This window comes from Ictalurus punctatus, chromosome 13, assembly GCF_001660625.3.
Source record: "Ictalurus punctatus breed USDA103 chromosome 13, Coco_2.0, whole genome shotgun sequence".
NCBI classification, from domain to species: domain Eukaryota; kingdom Metazoa; phylum Chordata; class Actinopteri; order Siluriformes; family Ictaluridae; genus Ictalurus; species Ictalurus punctatus.
In genome coordinates, this window is record NC_030428.2 from 26,795,036 (window position 1) to 26,819,119 (window position 24,084).

Genomic DNA, 24,084 nt, shown 5'->3' on the forward strand with positions numbered 1-24,084 from the left:
GATGAAACAAAGAATAATAGGATTAGTAATAGGATTGATTAAATTATTTATTTATGTATTTATTTATTTACAAAGAAACGAGCAAAAACACAAACACAAAAACACAAAAGAAGTAAGCCAAACCTTTACACGGGGAAAGAAAAAGAGTCGAATATTGGGTTCGAATCGCTATTCGATTTCTATGAACCATCGTTTGAAGAACCGACTCTCGGCGGAGTGAATCAGTCTCAGTGTTTACACTGTCAGCTGTCAAAAACGACACAAGCGACTCTTCTTCTCGTCTGATTAGGTTAGCTAAGAATTCCTGCTTTATATAAAGTTGTACAATTTAACACGGTTAATATCTGTATTTTTCAGTCCGAGCGGTGAATTAATCCATGAAGGAAAACGATTATAGCGGCAGCGCGTGAGCTATAATGTAGGTGTTTACATGCTAGCGCGCTAGCTGTTGCTATGCTATGCTAACATAGCCGGTGTTTTACACGATAACAACTTCAACAAGCTCTTTCTTTTATTGCTTATTTTAAAGCCACAGAAAACAACCGTTTATTTTCTTTTATTCAGATCCCATCCCCTCATAATTTTAAGGATTCTTAGCGAGCTAGCCAAGTGATGCCTTCGCATTGCTAACACACTGGTTACTTCTATTAAAATATATATATTTATTTACAAACAAAACGCTCATCTTCTTATCTATAATCACTTAAATGAACTGAACCGTTTGATTTCTGATACTTTTTAAATTATTCTATCGTATTGTAACATAAACCTTTGTTATGCAAATGAGGCTTCATTTGAATAAGTATACATAACTTTGCATACATAATAAGACCCAATAAATCTGCTGTTTGGATGATTCTTTTTATTGTTATTTAAAGTATCTATTTCACTTTGTAGATGCTCTTAATAATAATATTGTTAAAAGGGGTGAGAATTTTATGTGAAATAGACAATAAAGTATCACGTAACACAATATAGTTTTAAACAATTTGCATTGATTTATGCAAATGAGGTCGGGTCTGTTTAAATATTCATGTCTGTATGAACAAACCAAAACATTTTTGTACAAAATTTTTTTTTTGTAGTGTGTCAGAGTTGGAACTGAAGTGTTTATTTAAGTATTTAATGGAAAAATAATCAACATTTTAAGGAATTCCTCCTGGTTTATATATTTATATATTTCTAAATCTGGACAGGACGTGTAAAATTTCGCGCAGGTCATAAACTACGGAAAAACCGAAAGTAAAAACCGATTAAGGAAAAAACTAGTTATAAAGGAAATAGAAAATCATAACGACACACAAACGGACATTTATTTATATGAAGAAACAAGCTTTTCGGTGATACGAGACTTAGCGTCGTTGTGAAGTGGGCGGAGCCTAAAGTGTTCTTCAAAACCGAAGATAATATTTGGCGGTCCTGAGTGAACAAAAATAGTGATATAAAACACATAATAAACATATAAAAACTCATACGTCACCCAAACGCAACATCATACTTATTAATAATTATATTTAACGTCTAAACGTGGAACAAGTTAGTTCGTGTTCTGACTGACGTTATATAACCTATAAACAGTCGTTTCATAATAAAGGGGACTTTGAAAACGATCGATGGAAACATAACGAGCTCCGTAGCAGTGCCTGGGGCGTCATTTTAACCACAAATAGAGCTCCGACGTCGGCTAAAGTATCGTCTTTGCGCATCGTTTCACGGTGTATCGTTACAGCCCTAATAAAGTACACAGATGTGGATGCGTGTTTTATTTATGCCAATTTTTTTTCTTTTTTAAATTGCATGATGGGAAGTGATGTTTTTGATCCACATCCATAACCTTTGCTGCCTAGTGTACTGACTAAGAGATCTGATTTCATCACTGGCAGCTTTTTCTTTTTTGCTGCTTTCTGACACACACACACACGGGTTATATCCCTGGTGTGTAACGCCAAAGCTATCCATAGCACCACTGTGAGCATCGCGTCCCGTAGGACAGCGCCGTGTCTCCACCCTGTTTCTGCTCACCCTCAGGGTGCGTTTTGCTTTGTGTGTGTGTGTGTGTGTTTACACCGAGAGCAGGTAGAGATCTCGGCTCTCGCCGTACGTTCAGGCGTCTGTTTTAATCTGTGCTGTTGATCGCAGGACTGAAAACGCCGACCAGCACTGAAGAGCTTACCGTAGCACCCTTCTGGACGGACTCTCTGGTTTTCGACCTTTTGCAGGTACGTGGATGAGTTTACACTCTTAAAACGTGACCTTTTTTAGGTAACGCGGGCATGGAGGGAATCGTCAGGAACGAGTGGATAATCGTACAGCTGCTTTTTTCATCTTAAACCCTTTGTTCCGACGTTAAATAAAAATATCAACGAAACATTTGTCGTTTGCAGTTCATTCATTTTTTTTTTTTTTAAAAATCAAACAAATAAAACAAACAACTAGCTTACACATGACAATCTTTAGTGGTTTTTTTTTTTGTATTTTTTTAGTAGCAGGATATTTCCAACAAATCTGAAGATGGAAATAAATTCCGTAACGCGACGATGCGTTCAAAAAAAAATAATAATAATGAAATGAATGAAACGTTTCTACGTTTTTCCATTCGAGCAGTTATGGAGTGTGCGTCCTTTCTTTAACCACCCACAAATGGTTCTCTAACCTTTAATACGTCGGCAAATAAATTGTCCTCGTTTCTACCGATTAATCATAAAGAAGGCATAAGATAATCGTAAAAAAAAGGTTGTGTCAGACTTTAAGGTGTTTATACAGATCTGTAGATCTCATCCATAAATACTTTATCCTTAATACATAGATATTGACGATTAATAAAACACATCGTTATAGGAAACTAATCAACGACGGCGTCGCAAACGTAAAGCCGGGTCGCTGTTACTACGACAAAGTCGATAACTTTCCTACAGCAGCACGCCCTGAAGCGTTTTATTCCTCTTACACCACAGCGCACTATCCAGCAGCGAAGACATTTATTTCTTTTTCGTTTTAAATCTCAGAAATCACATACTAAGGATTAGGAGGACCTACTGAGGAACCTAGAGGTAGAATTGAGAGAGAAAAAAATGAAATTACAAGGCAAAAGCATCCGTGGCAAAATAATGACATTATAACACAAGGTATTATTGTTGTTCTCTCGTTCTCTCTCTCTCTCTCTCTCTCTCCCTCCACACCTTTCTCTCAGCGGGAAAGCGGATCAACTCTTGTAACATGAGCTCGGTGGCTGTGTTGACTCAGGAGAGTTTTGCCGAGCACCGTAGTGGGCTGAAGGACACGCAGATCTCAGGTACTCTAGTAACGATGGCTTTCATGCCGTCGGTAAGGTGAGAGTCTCGACGTTTCTGTCTCGCGCACCGTGAAAGAGGAGAATATCACCGTTTTCTCTTTAGACCACTTTATATCGAGCAGAAAATAAACTAGGAGATTGCTATAATAATAATAATAATAATAATAATAAGGTATTTCTGAAATGTCATTTCTAAAATTTGTCCAAAATGGGCTCGATCACTGAGACAGCTTCGCTTTGTTACCCGTCTGTACGTTCACACTAACGACCAAGAAAGGAACCGGCAGCGAAGAATCGCAAGATTCCAGGCAAGTCAGCGAAATATATAAACAGCGGAATATCCGAACGATCGGCTCGAACGATTCCTCGAACGATTCCTCGAACGATTCCTCGAACGATTCCTCGAACGCGCTCGATGCAACGTTTCTTCTTCCCCCCCCCCGGTTTCAACTCATCGCTGCGTAAGATCTACGACCTGTCGTTCAATTTGCGTAAGAAAAACAACGCTCGGAAAGACGTAACGAAAATCCTCGGCTAGCGGACGTAGCGTGCGTAGTTAATAGTCAGTTGAGGAAACTAGCACAAAGCCGAGAACGTGACCCGCGACATCAAACTTGAATCCGTTTTAACATGCGAAAATCGTATAGCTAGCTGTAGGCGAGAAATTCTAGCTCCGATTGTTTCTCATTGAGGGGAGGGAAAGAAAATAATAATAAAATGACAGGCCACGCCCACAATCGATAAAACAGTTAGTCTCGCTCCGAAGCTACAAGACGTCGGACACGTAAGGTTAAAAAGTTGTGCGCGCACACGCTTCACGTGTGACGATTTAGACACGAAGTTACCGTGTGTGGTTTCAGTGGACATTTTAACACTAAAAAGTCATAGCGGCAATTTTTTTTTTATATATATATTAGAAGGTTCTGATTATAATTTCTGCTTTCAGTTTCTCAAATTTAAATTTATTTTCATTTATTTATTTCTTTTTACACATGCAGACTTATGATGACACTACGTATGCGTCAATAAAATATCGCTACTAAACAAAATGTCTTTTGCGGTAACCGTCTGATGATTCGCACGATGAAGAGCTTGTAGCTATACTGTAGCTTTTATCATTTGTTAGCGGAGAGGCCCGAAGGAACGTCGGAAACACGTCTTGGCTGTTCAACAGCGTACGCCGTAGGGATGGGAGCGACGGTATCGCGATATTATTGCGACCGTGATCGTACGTGTCGTAATACCTCGAATAGATCATTTCAAAACTAGATTCAATTAGAAGCTAAGTAAACGAGTCCGATTTGAAGTTTAAAAGAGTGGTACTCCCTATCGCGCTATCGTGTATCGTAGAAATGACGAGAACCGTGAGACGATATTTTTGTCGCATCGTCCCACCCGTAACATGCAGCGATTACATATGCTTTAAAATAAATAAATAAATAAGTATTCACCAAACTGGCTTTAAATCAAATCAAACGGTCATAATGAAGTCAGAGATATTGCACACTTTCCACTGCGTTCGCGCTGACGGTTTTTCCTTTTGGACTCCTTTCCAGGTGGTGTTTCGGAGGATGAAGCGTACATTCCTACCTATCTGGAAGCCTTCCCTCCGTTGCCGGAGAAAGGTGCTCCGGGGGACAGATCAGGAGATCCGGCGGGAGCTTGGAGCAAAATCCGACCCATTAAAGCTTCAGTCATTACGCAGGTTCTGAACAGGAATGTAATAGACTTTCAGAACAGTGGCGTGTCGTTTTCTTCGTTTGACCGCTCTGCTCGCGTTTTAGGTGTTCCACGTGCCGTCGGAGGAGCGCCGATACAAGGACAACAGCCAGTTCGGGGAAGGAGAAGAGGCGAAAGTGTGCTTGGATATCATGCAGAAGACCGGCGCTCACATCGAACTCTCTCTGGCTAAAGACCAAGGCCTTTCCATCATGGTGACGGGGAAGCTCGACTCGGTCATGAAGGCTCGGAAGGAAATCGTGGCTCGACTCCAGACTCAGGTGACCATGACCTGACGTTCCTTCTTACTTCTTTTTATTTTACACGGCTGTTTATCTTTTTTTACGCTTTTGTCTAAACGTGTTCACGTACGTACCGTAGGCTTCGGCAACGGTCATCATTCCGAAGGAGCACCATCGCTTCGTGATTGGGAAAAACGGAGAGAAATTACAAGAGCTGGAACTGAAAACAGCCACCAAGATCGCTATTCCCCGTCCCGACGACCCGAACGCTAACATACGCATCACCGGTACCAAAGAGGGCATCGAGAAAGCCCGGCACGAGATTCTGCTCATCTCTGCAGAACAGGTCCGAGTATTACACTAGACATTCCTAGTTGCTAATGCATTCCATTAAAAATGAATAAATGTTTAACACTGGAAAGGGGAACATTTTTAATATGTACAAGTTTACAAAGTCATGTGTTTATCACAATATCTACATTATTATTATTATCATCATCATCATCAGCCCTAGTTTGCTATCTAGTTCGGAAGGTGGCATTTTTCCATCCAATATAGATTTCTTTACGACACGATTATATTTTTGTCTACAACACCGATTTCACACGTTTAAATCACACACCTTCAGATCAAAACATTTTTAAGATCATGAGAAACATTTCAGTCGAGTGTCCACAAACTTTTGACCGGTAGTGCGTGTAATACTCTTTCAGGACAAGCGTGCAGTGGAGCGTCTGTCTCTGGAGAAAGTCTTTCATCCCTTCATCGCCGGCGCGTACAACCGACTGGTCCAGGAGCTGAGCCAAGAGACAGGCGCGCGCATCAGCATCCCGCCTCCCAGCCTGCTTAAGGACGAGATCGTCATCACTGGGGAGAAGGAAGCGGTCGCCATGGCGATCACACGCATCCGCGCCATCTACGAGGAGAAGGTGAGGTTTGTTTTACGGTAACCCGTGCACACTACGGGCTCGGAGAGTGACACGTGTTTGTCCGTCTAGAAACGGAAAACGACGACCATCTCTGTGGAAGTGAAGAAGTCTCAGCATAAATACATCATCGGACCAAAGGGCAACAGTCTGCAGGAGATCATGGAGAGCACCGGGGTGTCGGTGGAGATGCCCCCGCTAGACTCCAGCTCTGAGACCATTATCCTCAGAGGAGAACCGGACAAACTGGGACCTGCCCTGACGCAGGTGTACGCTAAGGTGAGAGCAAGGAGCTGCGAAGGCTTTGTTTTGCCAAGTATGTGCAGTGCGTTATATGTGTGTGTGTGTGTGTGTGTGTGTGTGTGTGTTTCTCCAGGCTAAGAGTGCGATGGCATTGGAAGTGACCGCACCAGCCTGGCTTCATCGATTCATCATAGGAAAGAAAGGACAAAACATCGGACGCATCACGCAGCAGCTCCCCAGGGTACGGCAGGAAACGCTTACCTAAAGACGTAAAATTACTCCAAGTCAAAGTGGTGAGGTTTTGAATGTTACCTGTGGACAGGTGCACATCGAGTTTACAGACGGAGAAGAGCGGATCGTTCTGGAAGGCCCGACTGAGGAAGTGGAGCAAGCTCGGGCCCAAATACAGGAGATTATTAACGATCTGGTCAGAGAATTTTTTATTTTATTTTTTTTATTATTTTTTTTTTTTTAAATACTTTTTTTTATACATGATGTCATGGGTTCAGTGTGCAGTCGGGTTTGCTTCTTGGGATGGTTTGGTTTCAAAGATAACTAGCTAGGTAACTTCGTGCTAACGTTACAAAAACTGTCAAAAAATAATAATAAATTACATACACATATATTTATATATATATATATATATATATATATATATAAATAAATATAAATAAATATATATATCGTGACAACGAGACCTTTTTGTAACAGCATAAACAAGCTACAGGGAAAGAGTTAGAGGTGGAATAATCGGAGCAGGTGGTGGTGTTTCTAATTTGCATATGATGCATATTCATAGATTGTGCTATTGTAATGCAGGTGGAGGTGTAGTAATGTTACCCAGCCGTGTTAGTAGTTTCTTTTGAAGTTAAACAGAGGAATAAAACACTTTACGTGATGCTGTTATAGGAAAATAATCAGCGATGGGACGGTGTGATGAAGCGGAGTCATTGTAACCACCACACTGTTGATTATTTTCCTATAACAGCATGCCCTGAGGTGTTTTATTCCTCTTCTACCACAGCAATTTCCAACAGTTATAGTTTTATATATATATATATATATATAATAAAGTTATTTCACTGTTCTCAGATGTCGAGGATGGACTACACAGAAATTAATATTGACCAGCGTTTTCATAGACACCTCATCGGCAAGAACGGGGCAAATAGTGAGTATCTTAAAAAAAAAAGGAGGAGTTTAAAATAGTATAGTGGTCATTGTAGATAAATAAAGATGCAGGAGTAATGAAGTAACACGGCGTAACGAATGAAATCATCTTTCAGTAAACCGGATCAAGGAGCTGTACAAAGTGTCGGTGCGGATTCCTCAGGACTCGGATCGCTGCGGGCTGGTCCGCATCGAGGGCGACCCTCAGGGAGTGCAGCGGGCTCGCCGGGAACTGATGGACATGGCCCAGCGCATGGTGAGGCTGGAGTTACGCCTATAAACTCTATATACACGACAAGCCTTTAACTCTGGACACATCACCTGAGGGATTATGTAGATTAGACGCATTAAAGGAGCAGTTTGTAATTTTTTTTCCTCCCCTCCAAAGTTGTTGGTGGGGTGCGTTTTTTTTCTGGGCTGGAAAAAATATCAACTGTAACGTAAAATCATTACATCAAAAGAATCATGCCCAAACACAGCAACATGGATAAACAGCAAATAACTTATTTCAAGGCATCTTTAAAAGGTGTGATAGGCAATATTTTTCATTTCTTGTTAACACAAATAATGTTAAAAATTCTGTAGAAATGCTAAAAAAAATATATCTATTTTTTAAATAGTCAAAGCTATCGTCTCGAAGCAAATGTATTAAGTAGCTGAAAAAACCCCAGTTTGGAAACCTGATTCTGGTCCAGAATGTCAATCATGTTCTAGACACGCCCCCAACTCCCTTTCAGAATCGACACGTTTACAGCGTTGTAATTTAATAAGCAGCTGAATGTCTGAGTGAGCTTGAACATGATGTCATGATAGTCCTTGCTAATGATAACTCTAAAAGTTAGCATGCTAACTCTAGTAGATCCACCATAAGTTTTGGGGCGGAGCTTTGTGTACATAGGTGGAAATGGCTCAATGAGTAAAAAAAAAAAAAAATCATATTTTTCCACAAATCTTACTTAATGTGCCTTTATGATTATTTCAGGTTTAGAAACAGTTCTTTAAAGCAGGAAATGAGCAACTCGGGTCATCCAGGACTTCCTTTTTTAGTGCTATATGTGGAAATATCTGGCGTGATGGTGCAAGTGGGTTCATTTGTGCCTCCTCAGGAAAACGAGCGCACCAAAGACCTGATCATAGAGCAGAAGTTTCACCGCACCATCATCGGCCAAAAGGGAGAGAGGATCAAAGAAGTGCGAGACAAGTTTCCTGAGGTATTACCACCAATCACTGAGTCTAATCTATCGTGAACGATTGGATTCTGATTGGATTGGATTTTTGTCTCCTGGGGCCAGTTATCGTAAATACAAAGCCAGTTAATGTAAATACAGTATGTTGGCTTGACATTCCGCTCTTTATAATCTAATTATTATTATTATAATTAGCATAGCAACGCTCTAACGCTTAGCACTGTTTTAATGTTTTACTGATTTAACCTTTAAACATTTACGCATTTAACATTTTCCTCTTTCCTTTCATCGTTCACCAAAAGCAAAACAAAACCAAGTCTAGTATTGGCGCAGCAGAATTAGGAAGCTACCTGAGAAAGATGATGTGATAAAGAAATGACAGTGACGTGCGCCGTTTCTGCAGGTCATCATTACGTTTCCTGACCAGTCTCAGAAAAGCGACATCGTCCAGCTCCGTGGGCCCAAGAACGAGGTGGAGAAATGTGCCAAGTTTCTCCAGAAACTCCTGGTCGAGCTGGTACGAATCCCTGCACTGTGTCTGTGCTTCAAATCTTTTCTGTACAAGTGCTTTTACAAAATACGAAATAATCTGAGGACATACGAGTCAGTAATCTGATGTGTTTTAGTAGATTCGTTTAACTACAGGGTTATTTTAATGCACTCGGTCTAATACGTTATTGTTTCTATAGTAACTGCAGTTTAATTGTTGGTAAATTGAAGACTCCCATTAGAAGACACTCATTCATGGTAGGAGTCTCCGGTGTTCGCACTTTCTAACAGTCATGTTTGTTTGTTTTTTAAACGTGACAAGCTGCAATTTTTTTTATTAGCCTCGAAAGCAAGCAAGAGAAAAAACAGATAGAGGGAACGACTGGTTATAGCTGCTATAACGTATGTGATAAATGAAACTAACAGAAGTGTTTTGTGGACATTCCCCAGAGTTAAATTCGACTATAAATGGATATAAACTATTTAATTAAAGGGATTGCGGAACACGGTCATTTTAGCCGACTTTGGAGCTCTATTTGCAGTTAAAATGATACCTCAGGCACTACTACAGAGCTCAGTATGTTTCAATCGATCTTTTTTTTTTCTTCCAAATCATTGCCAAATCGCTGGGTTATTAAAGAAATAAAACTATTTGGTATTTTTGATTTTCACTACAGCTCAAGTTGAAATCAGAATCCAGTATCGTAAAGGTTAAGGCGGGCGAACGTCATAGACAAAATCAAACATAATCAAATCTTCAAGAAGAATCTATGGCAGGGCGATCAGAGAAGAATAAACTCAGGACTTACTCAAACTTTGCAGAGTCCGTGACAAGCATGTGCGTGTACAGTCAAGTAACCAGGAAGTGCATTTAAAAGGTCACGCTGGTATTCTGATGATTGTGACCTCTGCTGGTGGAGAGGGGAAGTGTCCTGAGCTTAAAACACTTAAAGTAACTGAATAAATAGATTATTTTTTATAAATAAATAAATAAATAAGAAAACAGGGATTGGAAAATATATTTTTACGTCCGTGCTCCAGGGTTCCCCGCCCCCTTCGTTTGGTTGAATTAAATAACGCTCAATTAAACAACGCTCTTTTCATATGATAGCCGACTCTGCTTATAGGGACTCTAGGATATTAATAAATCCAAAGACTGCATTTCACCAGAAGCATATTTATTTTTAACATTTTCAGAGCATCCTCCTACACAGAAAGTATTTTTTTTTTTTTTTTATAAAACCCAGCTATAGCAGCTATAACGTCAGATCTTCCTGTAGCCATTTTGAAAATGTTTAGGTTTAGGTTATAATTTCTTGAAATCACACCGACTGAAGCAAAGAACCTACTGTTACTAACCCAGTAAAGCACTTTTAAATATAACGTTATCTTCCTTCTTTTTTTGCTCCCTGTAACGTTTCTTTTCCCTGATATATATATATATATATATATATATACATATGATATAAAGCCGTGACGTTGTTGCTCTTTAATAAATATAAAAATGTAGTCTTTAGCAAGTGCCTGTGGTATAAAAGGAATAAAAGTCTTTCAGGATGTGCGGTTATGGGAAAATAATCAACTTCGGTGCGGTAACAGTGACTCCGCTTCATCACACCACGCCATCGATGCTTATTTTCCTATAAACAGCACACATCTAGGTAGCAAAATATTGCTGGTAAAGGCTCTCTTGTTTTTTTTTTGTTTTGTTTTTTTACTGCACACAATATATTTTCACATCCATATCCTTTTCAGTCTGAAGGAACAATCGACTCAAGGTTACTGGCTGTGAACAAGTCCCTCTTGAACGGCTTTATCTTGTGCGTATGTGCACCAATGAAAATAAATAAATAAATGTGTAAGTAAATAAATAAATAAGTAATATTCAGATTAATGGTGGACGTCCTTACTGGGCTAAAATCCAGTGTTTATCTGATAACAGTGTTCATCGGATTGAAGCTAAATCTGCTTTACATGATTACACACTATTGGACAAGGTTTATTTTCTTTATAACAGAACTGATTTCATCAGCCAAGATAATATCCTTATCGTTTTGTTGTGTGTGTGTGTGTGTGTTCTTATTCATTTATTCATCAGGTTGAAAGCAGCTACTCGATATCTGTTCCCATATTCAAGCAGTTTCACAAAAATATCATCGGCAAAGGCGGCGCCAACATCAAAAAGGTGAGTAAAACGTGAAAAGTGGCGGTTTGGATCACTTTAAATTGTTTACCGTGTGGTAAAGCGTATCGTTCATTAGAGGCGAGGTGACGAAACACTCCGGTCACGATTCGGTTCGCCATACCGGCTCGATCGTGATTTCGATTCAGTCGGATTCTCAGAATGTATCGAACGGGGGAAAAAAATGCTGGCTGAAAAGACTATTTTTTTTTTAAATCTCCGATTTATAAACAGTGCAAAGCAATGTGCGTTTTTGTCCGTATAAAACGAACTAAATAAATAAATTAATTCGTTAAATAAATAACGAACTAAATCTTAAAAATAAACAGATACGTTTATAAAATGTCCAAAAATGTGATCGGATAAATAAAGCGTCTGACCCGGGGACTTTGAAAAGGATCAGTTGAAACCTAACGAGCCCTGTAGCGCGCCTGAGATGTCATTGTAAATGTACGTAGAGCTCCAAAGTCGGCTAAAGCGACCGTCTTACGCAACCCCTTTCCCGGGCGCGGTAGATCTCAGCGGCGTCGTGCTGATGTCATTTGAAGGCAACCGAAGAGCTCTTTTTAAGTGTTTTAACGTGGTTGTGTAAGTGTATATCCTATAACGTGTGTCGGTCGTTGTGGTTCGGTCACTTCACAAGTGCGGATGATTTCCGGTTATGGCGCAGGCATAAAAAGTATTTCATTTACATTACGTGAGATAACTCGATCTAATAGATCAAAAAGTAGGACGTCATTTATCCATCAATAAAAAGTGTACCTCGCTGACAGACTGCGGAAGAATAAGCCACGGTGATAGAGGGCGGTGAGAGTAGCTGTGACATTCAAGCGTCCGTTGATTATCTTCCTATAACAGCACGTGTCCAAGCGCTTCGTATCTCACGTCTTAGGTGATAAAACGTGCGGCGATTCCTTGCAGATCCGCGAAGAGACCAACACGAAGATCGACCTCCCCACGGAGAACAGCGACTCGGAGACGATCGTGATCACAGGGAAGAGGGGTAACTGTGAGGCAGCGCGGGAGCGCATCCTCGCCATACAGAGAGACCTGGTGAGAAAAAGAACAGAGAGAGAAAGCGATAAAGAAAGAGAAGAACAGAACGAATGGCGTTTTTGACGAGTAGTCTGTAATATGAGTAGAGACGTGAGCTAAAGCCTGGTCACTCACGCGTCGTGTCACGTCCTCCAGGCCAATCTGAAGGAAACGGAGGTGACCATCCCGGCCAAGCTGCACAACTCTCTGATCGGGTCGAAGGGGTGTCTGGTGCGCTCCGTGATGGAGGAGTGTGGAGGCGTTCACATTCACTTCCCCGCTGAGGGCTCGGGGGTGGACAGGGTGACCATCCGTGGGCCTGCAGGAGAGGTGGAGAGAGCCAAGAAACAGCTACTGCAGCTCGCGGAGGAGAAGGTGAGAGACACGGCGGCGTCCATTTACACGCTTTCCTTTCTGCCGCCTTGCACCGGAGGTCACTCGCTCTTCCTTTCTGTCCTTCTTTCTTTCTTTCTCTTGCCTATTTTTCGTTGATCGGTCTATCATCTTTCTTTCCTTCTTTCCTTCCTACCGAATTCTTTTTCTTTCTTTCTTTCTGTCGTCTGTTTTTCTTAATCAGTCTTTCCTATTTCTTTCTTTCCTTCCTTCCTTTCCGAATTGTTTTTCTTTCTCTTGTCGGTCTCATCTTTCTTTCTTTCTTCCCTAATTCTTTTTCTTTCTCTCGTCTGTCTCTCAGCTTTTTCTTTCTTTCTTTCTTTCTTTCGTCTAGTTCTTTCTAAATCAGTCTGTCTTTCTTTTTTCTTTGGTTTCTTTCTTTCTTTTTCATGTCTCATTTATTTTGCTTTCTTTCTTTCTTTTGTCTATTTTTCTTCATCAGTCTACCATACTTCTTTCTTTCTTTCCTCCCTTCCTTTCCTAATTGGTTTTCTTTCTCTCGTCGGCCTCGTCTTCCTTTCTTTCCTAATTCTTTTTCTTTCTCTCGTCTGTCTCTCGTCTTTTTCTTTCTTTCTTTCTTTCTTTCGTCTATTTCTTTCCCGTCTCTCATTTCTTTCTTTTTTTCTTTTTTATTTCCTTCTTTCTCGTCTCAACATTTTTCTTTGTCTCTCTCTCGTTCTTATCATCTTTCTCTTGTCTGCCTCGTGTCTCTCTTTCTTTCTCGTTTCTATCTCGCACCTGTCTTCCTTTCTTTCTGTATTGTCGTCTTTCTTTTTTCTTTTGTTTAACTGTTCGTTTCTTTTTCTCGTCCCTCATTCATTTCTCTTTCTTTCTCTCATCTCTTTTTCATTGTTTCTCTCTTTTTTTTTCTCATCATCCGTCTCTTGTCTCTCGTGTCGCTTTCTTTCTTTCGTTCTTGTCTTGCACTTGTTTCTCTCTCTTTCTCTCTCTCTCTCTCTCTCTCGCTCTCAATAGCTTGTGCTAACCATTTGTTTCCTGGTGAGTGCTGAAAGAAAAAAATAAAAACATTAAATGTTTAAAAATTTATTTTAAGTAATTCAGTACCAGTACCAGTAGCTTACTGAACCAGGCTTGCACTAAGTCCCGCCTCCTCTCCATTTCTATTCGTTTGTCTGCTTATCTGTGATCTGACTGGCTGTTGGCAGGCAGAAAAATAAAAAAAGAGAGGTCCCGGTTCATATGATTACTCTGATAATCACAAACGTTTCCCTAATATGCTTTAGGGGGAATAAAATACTGCATTGGATAGATATATAACCTGATCTCTCTGGTCTTTGTCCTCCAGCAAGTCAACAATTTCTCAGTAGACCTGCAGGCCAAGCCCGAGTACCACAAGTTCCTGATTGGCCGAGGAGGGGCGAACATTCGGCGAGTACGTGACCGGACTGGAGCTCGCATCATCTTCCCTTCGCCTGACGAACCAGAGCAGGAGCGTATCACTATCATGGGCCGAGAGGAAGCAGTGCTGCTCGCTCAGAAAGAGCTGGAGATCCTCATTAAAAACCTGGTACTGCTCTGAAACACACACACACACACACACACACACACACGGCCTGTCTATATCACCGCCTCTGTCTCTGTATCTCTACAGGAGGACGTGATAGAGGACAGTATGGTCGTGGACCCTCGGCATCATCGCCATTTTGTTTGTCGGCGAGGGCAGGTGCTGAGGGAGTTAACGGAGGAGTACGGTGGCGTCGCCGTTAGTTTCCCTCGTACAGGAACGCACAGCGACTGCATCACTCTGAAAGGAGCCCGAGAGTGTGTGGATGCTGCAAAGAAGCGCATCCAGGAGATCATTCAGGATCTGGTGAGCATCAGGAAAAGCCAGGGGGAGGGTCTTTATTTATAAATATGCGCGTAGAATAATGCTTACATGCGGACGTAGAGTTATTGAACGGTTTTCATGATGAATAAATCATAAAACGGCCACACATATCGATGTATTCACATGATTCCTGTGGAGCACGTGGTGCAACGTTTCTTCAGTTCCCCTTCCCCAGCACTCACACCTCAACAACTAGTTCCTACCTTCACCTGGAAGAAAAAAAGAACTTCTAACTGCGGTTTATCTTATCCTGACACTTCTCAAGAAACGTGAGGCTTTATAATATAGAGACATAACACAGCGAAATAGAACCAGAGATAAAACCACCGTGTGTGTGTGTGTGTGTTACGAGCAGGAGTCTCAGGTGAGTGTGGAGGTGGTGATTCCTCAGCGCTTCCACAGAGCCATGATGGGGCCCAAAGGCTGCAGGATCCAGCAGATCACTCGAGACCACGAGGTCCAGATCAAATTCCCAGAGAGAGAGGAAACAGCAGGTGTGTGTCTCTCTCTCTCTCTCTCTCTCTCTCTCTCTCTCTCTGATTGGTCAGCTCGCGGGTTTCGAGTAACGCGCTCGTTCTAACACCTTCTCGTTTCTATAGTGACTCTGTATGTTTCACCGTATGTATGTTTGGTGTCCAGCTCAGGAAACGTCTCCAGCGGAGAACAACGGCACCAGCCCAGAGAAGACGGACTCCGTGGCTCGGAAATGTGACATCATCATCGTGACGGGTCGCGCGGAGAAGTGCGAGCCGGCACGATCGGCCCTGCTAGTGAGGAAACGAACGATTTATCGGCGTCCGTTACTACCTCGCTGAATTCGAATGTCTTATAGCAGCATCTTCTTGTCCTGCTCTTCCAGGCGCTGGTTCCTGTGACGGTTGACGTGGAGGTGCCTTATGACCTGCACGGCTACATCATCGGCCAGAAAGGAGCCGGGATCAGGAAGATGATGGAGGACTACGAGGTGCGGTGCTGTAGGTCTGACACAGACCTTATCATCAGAGGTGAATGTTCAGTATTTAGGACAGGTGTAGATGCGATCTGACGCGATCGGCTCTACGCAGGTGAACATCTGGGTTCCTCAGGCTGAGCAGCAGTCTGACGTGATAAAGGTCATGGGGCAGGAGGTCAGCGTGGAGAGAGCCAAGCAGGCGCTGATGTGCAGAGTCAAGGAGCTCCAGGCAGAGCAGGAGGAGCGGGTAAAGGGAGCGCAACACAGCGTAGTAGCACAAATCACATGGGTATCTATATCGGCGAGGAAGAAAAAGTGGCATCGTACCATCTTTATTCTGTAATAAACACGCACCGTTTTTTTTTTCATTCGCCCTTTTTAAAAATGTATTAATAATGAAGAATATCGGCCATTTTGTTTTCACAAATCAATAGTCATGATGTGTTTAACAGTTTAATCTCCTGCTCCGAATTCAGTATCTCTAACATATGTATACAGGTGCATCTCAAAAAGTTCTGATTTTCCGTAAATCAATTCAAAAAGTGGAACTTTCGTGTATTCTAGATTCATTACGCATAAAGTGGAATATTTCAAGCCTTTGTTTTTTTTTAATCTCGATGAATACGGCTTACGGCTCACAGAAATCAAAAGTCCTGTATCTCAAAATATTAGAATGAAGAATTTATAAAGCAGAGATGTCGACCTGAGAAGACTCTAATCAGGGAATTAACTCCAAACACCTGCGAAGGTTTCCCGAGTCTTTAATCTCTCAGTCTGGTTCGGCACACAAGCACAATCACGGGGAAGATGGAAGTAAACGTTGCGTTTCATTTGGAAATCAAGGTCCCGGAGTCTGGAGGAAGAGTGGAGAGGAACAGAATCCCAGCTGCTTGAAATCCAGAGTGAAGTTTCCACAGTCGGTGATGATTTGGGTTGCCATGTCATCTGGTGTTGGTCCAGTGTGTTTTCTCAAGTCGAGAGTCGATGCAGCGTCTACCAGGAGATTTTAGAGCGCTTCATGCTTCCATCTGCTGACGAGCTTTATGGAGACGCTGATTTCCTTCTCCAGCAGGACTCTGCACCTGCCCACAGTGCCAAAACTTCTAGTAATTGGTTTACTGACCGTGGTGTTACTGTGCTCGATCGCCCAGCCGACTCGCCTGACCCGAACCCCATAGAGAATCTACGAGAGACACCAGACCCGACGACACAGACGAGCTGAAGACCGCTCTCAAAGCGACCTGGACCTCCAGAACACCTCAGCAGTGCCTCAGGCGGATCGCCTCCATGCCACGCCGCATCGATGCAGTAATTCCTGCAAGAGGATTAAAACCCCGACCGAGTATCAGCGCATAAATTAACACACTTTTCAGAAGGTCGACATTTCTGTATTATAAATCCCTTATTCTAAGAATTTGAGAGACTGGATATTTGATGTCCGTGAGCTGTACGCCGTAATCATCGAGATTAAAACAAACAAAGGCTCGAAATATTTCACTTTACGTGTCACGAATCCAGAATATATGAAAGTTCCACTTTTTCAATTAAATTCACAGAAAAAATGAACTTTTCCACAATATTCCAATTTTTCGAGACGCACCTGTATACAGTGTGCGATTCACACCTCACAGGCCTTACGGAGCTACAAGGTGACCCTCTCGGTCGACCCCAAATACCACCCCAAAATCATCGGCCGTAAAGGAGCCGTGATCTCGCAGATCCGCAAAGAACACGACGTCAGCGTGCAGTTCCCCGACAAGAGCGACGAGCGGCAGGTGCGTACGAGTTTTCACCGTGTCGTGTTCCGGCTCGGGAAACCTCCTCACCTTTCTCCTTTTCTCAGGACGCCATAGTGATCTGGGGTTACGAGCGGAACGTGGAGGAGGCCAAGGCGGCGATAGAGCAGATGGTCGCCGAGCTGCAGGAGATGGTGAGCGAGGACATCCGGCTGGATCACCGGGTCCACGCACGCATCATCGGAGCTCGCGGCAAGGCCATCCGCAGACTCATGGAGGAGTTTAAAGTGCGTAAGCCTGCACGGACGACCTTTCGGATCCGTAGCCCATCCGTATCTTTAGATAGAATATAAAAGTGCAGCGTTTTCGATCATAAAACACGTTACTGAAACAAATCCTAACTCTTTATAGTGAATACCGAAGAAGGTCCGTTTGACAGAGACTTAATACTGTGATGCAGAAAGCAAGCGTGAACCGTTCGGTAGAGAATAAACTCGTTTGGAAGAGGGTGGAGCAGTTCGATGGAGGATTTGGCAACGCCGGAATGTCTATACCTCCCATTCTGCAGGGTTTCTCTATCTCGATCCGTTTCATGCGTTTTCCAGGTAGACACCAGGTTTCCTCAGCCGGGCTCGGACGACCCCGACAGAGTGACGGTCACAGGCCTGCCGGAGAACGTCGATAAAGCCGTCGACCATCTCCTCAACCTGGAAGAGGAATATGTGAGTCGGAGATACTAATGTAACGCAGAACCTTCGGGTTTAGTGACCTGTTCATTTAACGTTTCTGTCATTACCTGTGTGTGTGTGTGTGTGTGTGTGACTCAGATGTTGAGCGTGACTGAGACGGAAACGTTGGCTGCCTATATGAAACCTCCGTCCCGGTTTGTGGGAGGAGGAGGAGGCGGAGACGAGGACGGCCGAGGCCCAGCTAAAGGCTTTGTCGTCAGAGACGCCCCTTGGAACGTCCCGGGCAGCAGCAAGGTGATCTGGTCAGATGGTGCCGATCCGTTTCCTGACAGTTTATTAAATTAACGCGCTCGTTCCGATACGTCATCGTTCCTATAGTAACGGCTTGTTCACAGTAATGGGATAACTCACCTAACACTCTCTGATAAGTGTCGGAACATCACGTCGTGTGTGTGTGTGTGTGTGTGTGTGTGTGTGTGTGCGTCTGTGTGGTATAAGAGGAACGAAACACTTCGCTATGTGCTGTTATCGGAAACTAATCGACGTTATCCGCACGCGTTTTATTCTTAACGCAGACGAACCAATTAATAACCGATTCATTAAGAGTTAATACGAATTTCCGTTCATAATCGTCCCGGTATAATTGCACGTCTTGGTTGTTATGGTCACGCGGGATCGGCTGATGTTTAATAAATCAGTGAAAAGATTCCGGCGCAAATTGAGATTTTAATACTGAAACGAGACGTTGGAGGCGGTTTCTTCTCATTTGCATAATCATGCATATTCATGAATCTTGGCCTTTTTAGGGTAAAAGTGTTGGAAATGTAGATCCTAGGCCAATTCTAAGTTGTTTTAAGAGTTTGTGTCGACATTCTGATCATTAAGTGTGTGTGTGTGTGTGTGTGTGTGTGTGTGTGTGTGTCCAGGCACCTGACATGAGCAGCGCTGAGGACTTCCCTACATTCGGCTCTGGTGTGGCGCCGAAACAGACGTCCGCCTGGGGGCCCAAAAAGTTCTGAAAGAGAGAGATGTGACTCATCCGTACCCCTCTCTCTCGCTCTCTCTCTCTCTCTCCCTCTCTCCCTCTCTCTTTCTTGCTGTACCTATAAACGTCAAGGAGAAATCACAGAGCGTTTTCAGTATGTACATGTAGCTTCCTCCCAGGGGTGATCTCGTGCTCTTTTCTGTATCCGTCTCTTTAAATGCCAGCGGCGGTTCGGACCCGTCCGAACTCGCGTCACCTGCACTCGTGTCCGTTCTCTCGTTAACGAAATTTCACACGTTTTACCGTCTCAACCCGAGACGTGGCTCGTTTCCTGTTCCTAGCGACGACTAGCGGACGTGAATCGTTTTAGATTTTAAATAATCGCTTCGAGTCATTCCGAACCTCTCTCGAAACTAGCTAGGATTTCTACCGGCACTGACGTTACACTTTTATAATTTAGAGAACCCGTAGTTCACTGTGTGGTTGTTTTTTTTTTGTTTTGTTTTGTTTTTTTTAATAGCTTTTAATGAACGTGTGTCAATCAGGGCCTCGGGGTTTAGAAAACTTTGCGCACGCACAAAACAGTCAGTTCCAGCCAGCACTAGGCTTACTAGGAAACATTATGAATGAAACTTACTTGATAACAGCAGTTCCTATAGCAATATCCTAACGAATAGAACAGCAAAAAAAATTTTTTAAAGTACAGTTGCCTAACGAAGAGTTTGCGACTCATGATAAATTAAATGAACGCATTGAAATTTATTTACTGACACTTCAAAACGACACGGGAGAATAGTTATAGCAAAATAATTACGCACACGGTGGAGATAAATAACCTCTGTACAACCGTGGTGAGCTGAAAAACTGCACAGAATGCACAAGAAGGTGAATCTTGAGTGGATGGATGGATGGATGGATGCATGGATATACTGATGGATGGATGGATGGATGGATGGATGGATATACTGATGGATGGATGGATGGATGGATGGATGGATGGATATACTGATGGATTGATGGATGGATGGATGGATGGATATACTGATGGATGGATGGATATACTGATTGATGGATGGATGGATGGATGGATATACTGATTGATGGATGGATGGATGGATATACTGATGGATGGATGGATGGATGGATATACTGATTGATGGATGGATGGATGGATATAGTGATGGATGGATTGATGGATATACTGATTGATGGATGGATGGATGGATGGATATACTGATGGATGGATGGATGGATGGATATACTGATGGATGGATGGATGGATGGATGGATATACTGATTGACGGACGGATGGATGGATGGATGCATATACTGATTGATGAATGGATGGATGGATGGATATAGTGATGGATGGATGGATGGATGGATATAGTGATGGATGGATGGATGGATATAGTGACGGATGGATGGATGGATATAGTGATGGATGGATGGATATACTGATTGATGGATGGATGGATGGATATAGTGATGGATGGATGGATATACTGATTGATGGATGGATGGATGGATGGATGGATGGATGGATGGATATAGTGATGGATGGATGGATATACTGATTGATGGATGGATGGATGGATGGATGGATGGATGGATATAGTGATGGATGGATGGATATACTGATTGATGAATGGATGGATGGATATAGTGATGGATGGATGGATGGATATACTGATTGATGGATGGATGGATGGATGGATGGATATAGTGATGGATGGATGGATATACTGATTGATGGATGGATGGATGGATGGATGGATGGATGGATATAGTGATGGATGGATGGATATACTGATTGACAGATGGATGGATGGATGGATATACTGATTGACGGATGGATGGATATAGTGATGGATGGATGGATATACTGATTGACGGATGGATGGATGGATATAGTGATGGATGGATGGATGGATGGATGGATGGCTATACTGATGGATGGATGCCCAAGAACAGGAGGAGTTCCACTTTTTTGCCACGACATGGCGTCCATTGATGTGTCCATTGAGACGGACATCTTAGCTCCTGTCTGTAAATATCAGTTTTTCAGATTTCCTTTTCAGTTCCTCACTTTTCCACCAGTCTCAGAACTTCACACACACTTCCATGATGAAAATGCTTTAATGCTTTTTGAGGACAGTTTTATGCGTACGCAGCGTTTATAAACGAGGCCGCAGAAGCGTCTGGTGCTTTTAGCCATCCCTTATTCCTGTATATAAAAAAACCTTTTACTGTTTTATTATTATTATTATTATTATTATTATTATCATTATTATTATTATTATTGGTCTTGAAACCATACAGTAGCTGTCCATATAATTCTCATCTGGAGATGAATCTGTGAAAAATATTTATTATACGCTGATCTTCTGATTTTTTTTTTCTTTTCCATATTTATTTATTTATTTATTAATTTAATCTGTATAGTACATATTTGCAAATGCGTGTATATATATTTGTTTGTCTGTAATTATGTGCTTTCACTTCACATTTAGTGATACATAAGATGCTCAGAGGTGAACTTTTTAAATGCAGGGTTTGAAAAAAAAAAAAAAAAAAGAAAAGAAAAAAAAAAAGGTCTTTTTAAAGATGCCGTTTGTAACGTCGAATACTGAAAAGTGAATTTACAGTAAAAGTTACAATAAACACACTGACAAAACTCCCCCTTACCCTAATCGACCCCACACGCTCTAACGTATGTGTGTGTATATATATATACACACGGCTTATTCGATGAAGAAAAGAAAAATTTCAACAAAAAAGGCGACGGAGGTCATTTCAGGGCCGGAAAAACTAACAGCAGAAGCATTAAACAAAGAAACGATCCCGATCTATTACGTGGAAACGTCGTGGATTACAGTATTTCGAAGCGCCGTGATGAGCACGGGTTCGGAAGCGCTCTTTAAAATTACAAACCGCACCTTTAAAACGTTTCCAGCCGTTTCGACGTGTACAGATTTATGAACAGAAACGAAACTTTTCTTCCTCCCCACGTCCGTCCCTCATGGATTCCTTTCAATTTTTTTAAAAAATGTTTTTTCTTTTTTAAAGTTTTGAAGCTTTCACCGTGCAAAAACGAAAAACAAACCTGCTGCTGCTAACGACAGTGTACACAGCGTGATGCGCTCGTAACGTTTTTATGCCGTTATACAACAAGTTTCGAATGTTTTTGGGGTTTTTTTGTTTTTTTTTGCTTCACTTTATCTACGATCGTCAAGTCCCGGTGCGCCTAGAGTTTATAGATTAAGGGTTGGGCATTTCAGTTCCTCGCTAATCCACAGACAAACCAAACGGGATCTTCAGTTAAAGTGCAGAAATAATCCGCCGTAACGATAAGCTCGGGTAAAGCGAAGGAAACGTTTCCTCTTCCCCTTTTCACGAGTTCTCGGTCTTTAGAGTCGCGGTGGACTTTTAGCGTGACTTTTGCGCGTTTACGTATGGACAAACATCCGATTATCAGCAGCGAGAGACGGTAAGACTCTCGGCCTTAAACAGTAATTAAAGGATATTTTGAACACGGTTTGATTAATTATGCAACGCTGCAATAAACCTATCAGCGACAGTCTGATTTTTTTTTTTTTTTTTTCCTACTCGAAAATAAAATGATTCAAAATCGAAACCTGTTTGTTTTTGTTTCTTTGCTTAATGTAAAAAACAGTATATATGCCAAAGTGATATATTTAGGGAAGTGCATTCGCTGGAATACAGGAGGAGACGGAATGGGACAAAGCGGTTGGAAAAACCCTGCTCCAGAATTATCGGCACCCCTTAAAAGAACGAGTAAAAAAAAATGACATGCATAACGAAAAGAAACTGCTTACGTTATTTATATATTAGAAATAGTTTTATTGTAGAGAATTGGGCCCAATTAGTCATTTTCCCTGGCCGGTGTCATGTGAGTTGTTAGTGTTGCAAGGTCTCGGGGGTGAATGGGGAGCAGGTGTGTTAAATTTGGTGTCATCGCTCTCACACTCCCTCATACTGGTCACTGGAAGTTCAACATGGCACCTCATGGCAAAGACCTCTCTGAGGATTTGAAAAAAAGAATTGTTGCTCTACATAAAGATGGTCTAGGGTATAAGAAGACTGCCAAGACCCTGACACTGAGCTGCAGCACGGTGGCCAAGACCATACAGCGGTTTAACAGGACAGGTTCTACTCAGAACAGGCCTCGCTGTGGTCCACCAAAGAAGTTGAGTGCACGTGCTCAGCGTCATATCCAGAGGTTGTGTTTGGGAAATAGACGTATGAGTGCTGCCAGCATTGCTGCAGAGGTTGAAGGGGTGGGGGGTCAGCCGGTCAGTGCTCAGACCATACGCCGCACGCTGCAGCGAATTGGTCTGCATGGCTGTCGTTCCAGAAGGAAGCCTCTTCTAAAGATGATGCACAAGAAAGCCCGCAAACAGTTTGCTGAAGACAAGCAGACTAAGGACACGGATTACTGGAACCATGTCCTGTGGTCTGATGAGACCAAGATAAACTTATTTGGTTCAGATGGTGTCGAGCGTGTGTGGCGGGAACCGGGTGAGGAGTACAAAGACAAGTGTGTCGTGCCTACAGTCAAGCATGGTGGTGGGAGTGTCATGGTCTGGGGCTGCATGAGTGCTGCCAGCACTGGGGAGCTACAGTTCATTGAGGGAACCATGAATGAGAACATGTACTGTGACATACTGAAGCAGAGCATGATCAGTATGCAGTATTCCAGCATGATAACAACCCCAAACACACCTCCAAGACGACCCCTGCCTTGCTAAAGAAGCTGAGGGTGAAGGTGATGGACTGGCCAAGCATGTCTCCAGACCTAAACCCTATCGAGCATCTGTGGGGCATCCTCAAACGGAAGGTGGAGGAGCACAAGGTCTCTAACATCCACCAGCTCCATGATATCATCATGGAGGAGTGGAAGAGGACTCCAGTGGAACCTGTGAAGCTCTGGTGCCCAAGAGGGTTAAGGCAGTGCTGGAAAATAATGCTCGC

At 42.4% G+C, this 24,084-nt stretch overlaps 1 protein-coding gene across 3 annotated transcripts; it reads left to right on the forward strand.

Moving 5' to 3' along the window:
• Window positions 1-201: 201 nt before the first annotated feature.
• hdlbpb (high density lipoprotein binding protein b) lies at window positions 202-22,726 on the forward strand. 3 transcript variants are annotated; one of them, XM_017483245.3, is made up of 28 exons: window positions 202-289; window positions 2,140-2,219; window positions 3,191-3,292; window positions 4,849-4,997; window positions 5,077-5,292; window positions 5,393-5,599; window positions 5,967-6,182; window positions 6,252-6,458; window positions 6,556-6,663; window positions 6,745-6,849; window positions 7,515-7,593; window positions 7,709-7,848; window positions 8,699-8,803; window positions 9,183-9,296; window positions 11,367-11,453; window positions 12,372-12,503; window positions 12,642-12,860; window positions 14,185-14,406; window positions 14,491-14,709; window positions 15,083-15,221; window positions 15,367-15,497; window positions 15,587-15,691; window positions 15,792-15,926; window positions 17,311-17,454; window positions 17,523-17,702; window positions 18,021-18,137; window positions 18,243-18,398; window positions 19,031-22,726. In XM_017483245.3, exons 3-28 carry the CDS (start codon window positions 3,217-3,219, stop codon window positions 19,121-19,123), a joined length of 3,801 nt encoding a protein of 1,266 aa, XP_017338734.1. In that variant the 5' UTR covers window positions 202-289; window positions 2,140-2,219; window positions 3,191-3,216; the 3' UTR covers window positions 19,124-22,726. The 3 variants fall into 3 exon arrangements, with proteins under 3 accessions (XP_017338734.1, XP_047015165.1, XP_017338735.1); XM_017483246.3 differs by having other exon boundaries at window positions 280-418; XM_047159209.2 differs by lacking the exons at window positions 18,243-18,398; window positions 19,031-22,726 and having other exon boundaries at window positions 17,827-18,137.
• Window positions 22,727-24,084: the final 1,358 nt, after the last annotated feature.

Bases quoted from the DNA above. Each gene is read 5' to 3' on its own strand.
- hdlbpb (XM_017483245.3), top strand. From the start codon at position 3,217: ATGAGCTCGGTGGCTGTGTTGACTCAGGAGAGTTTTGCCGAGCACCGT. The intron at 7,594-7,708 runs GTGAGTATCTTA...ATCATCTTTCAG, and splicing joins CGGCAAGAACGGGGCAAATA to TAAACCGGATCAAGGAGCTG. The intron at 12,504-12,641 runs GTGAGAAAAAGA...CACGTCCTCCAG, and splicing joins TCGCCATACAGAGAGACCTG to GCCAATCTGAAGGAAACGGA.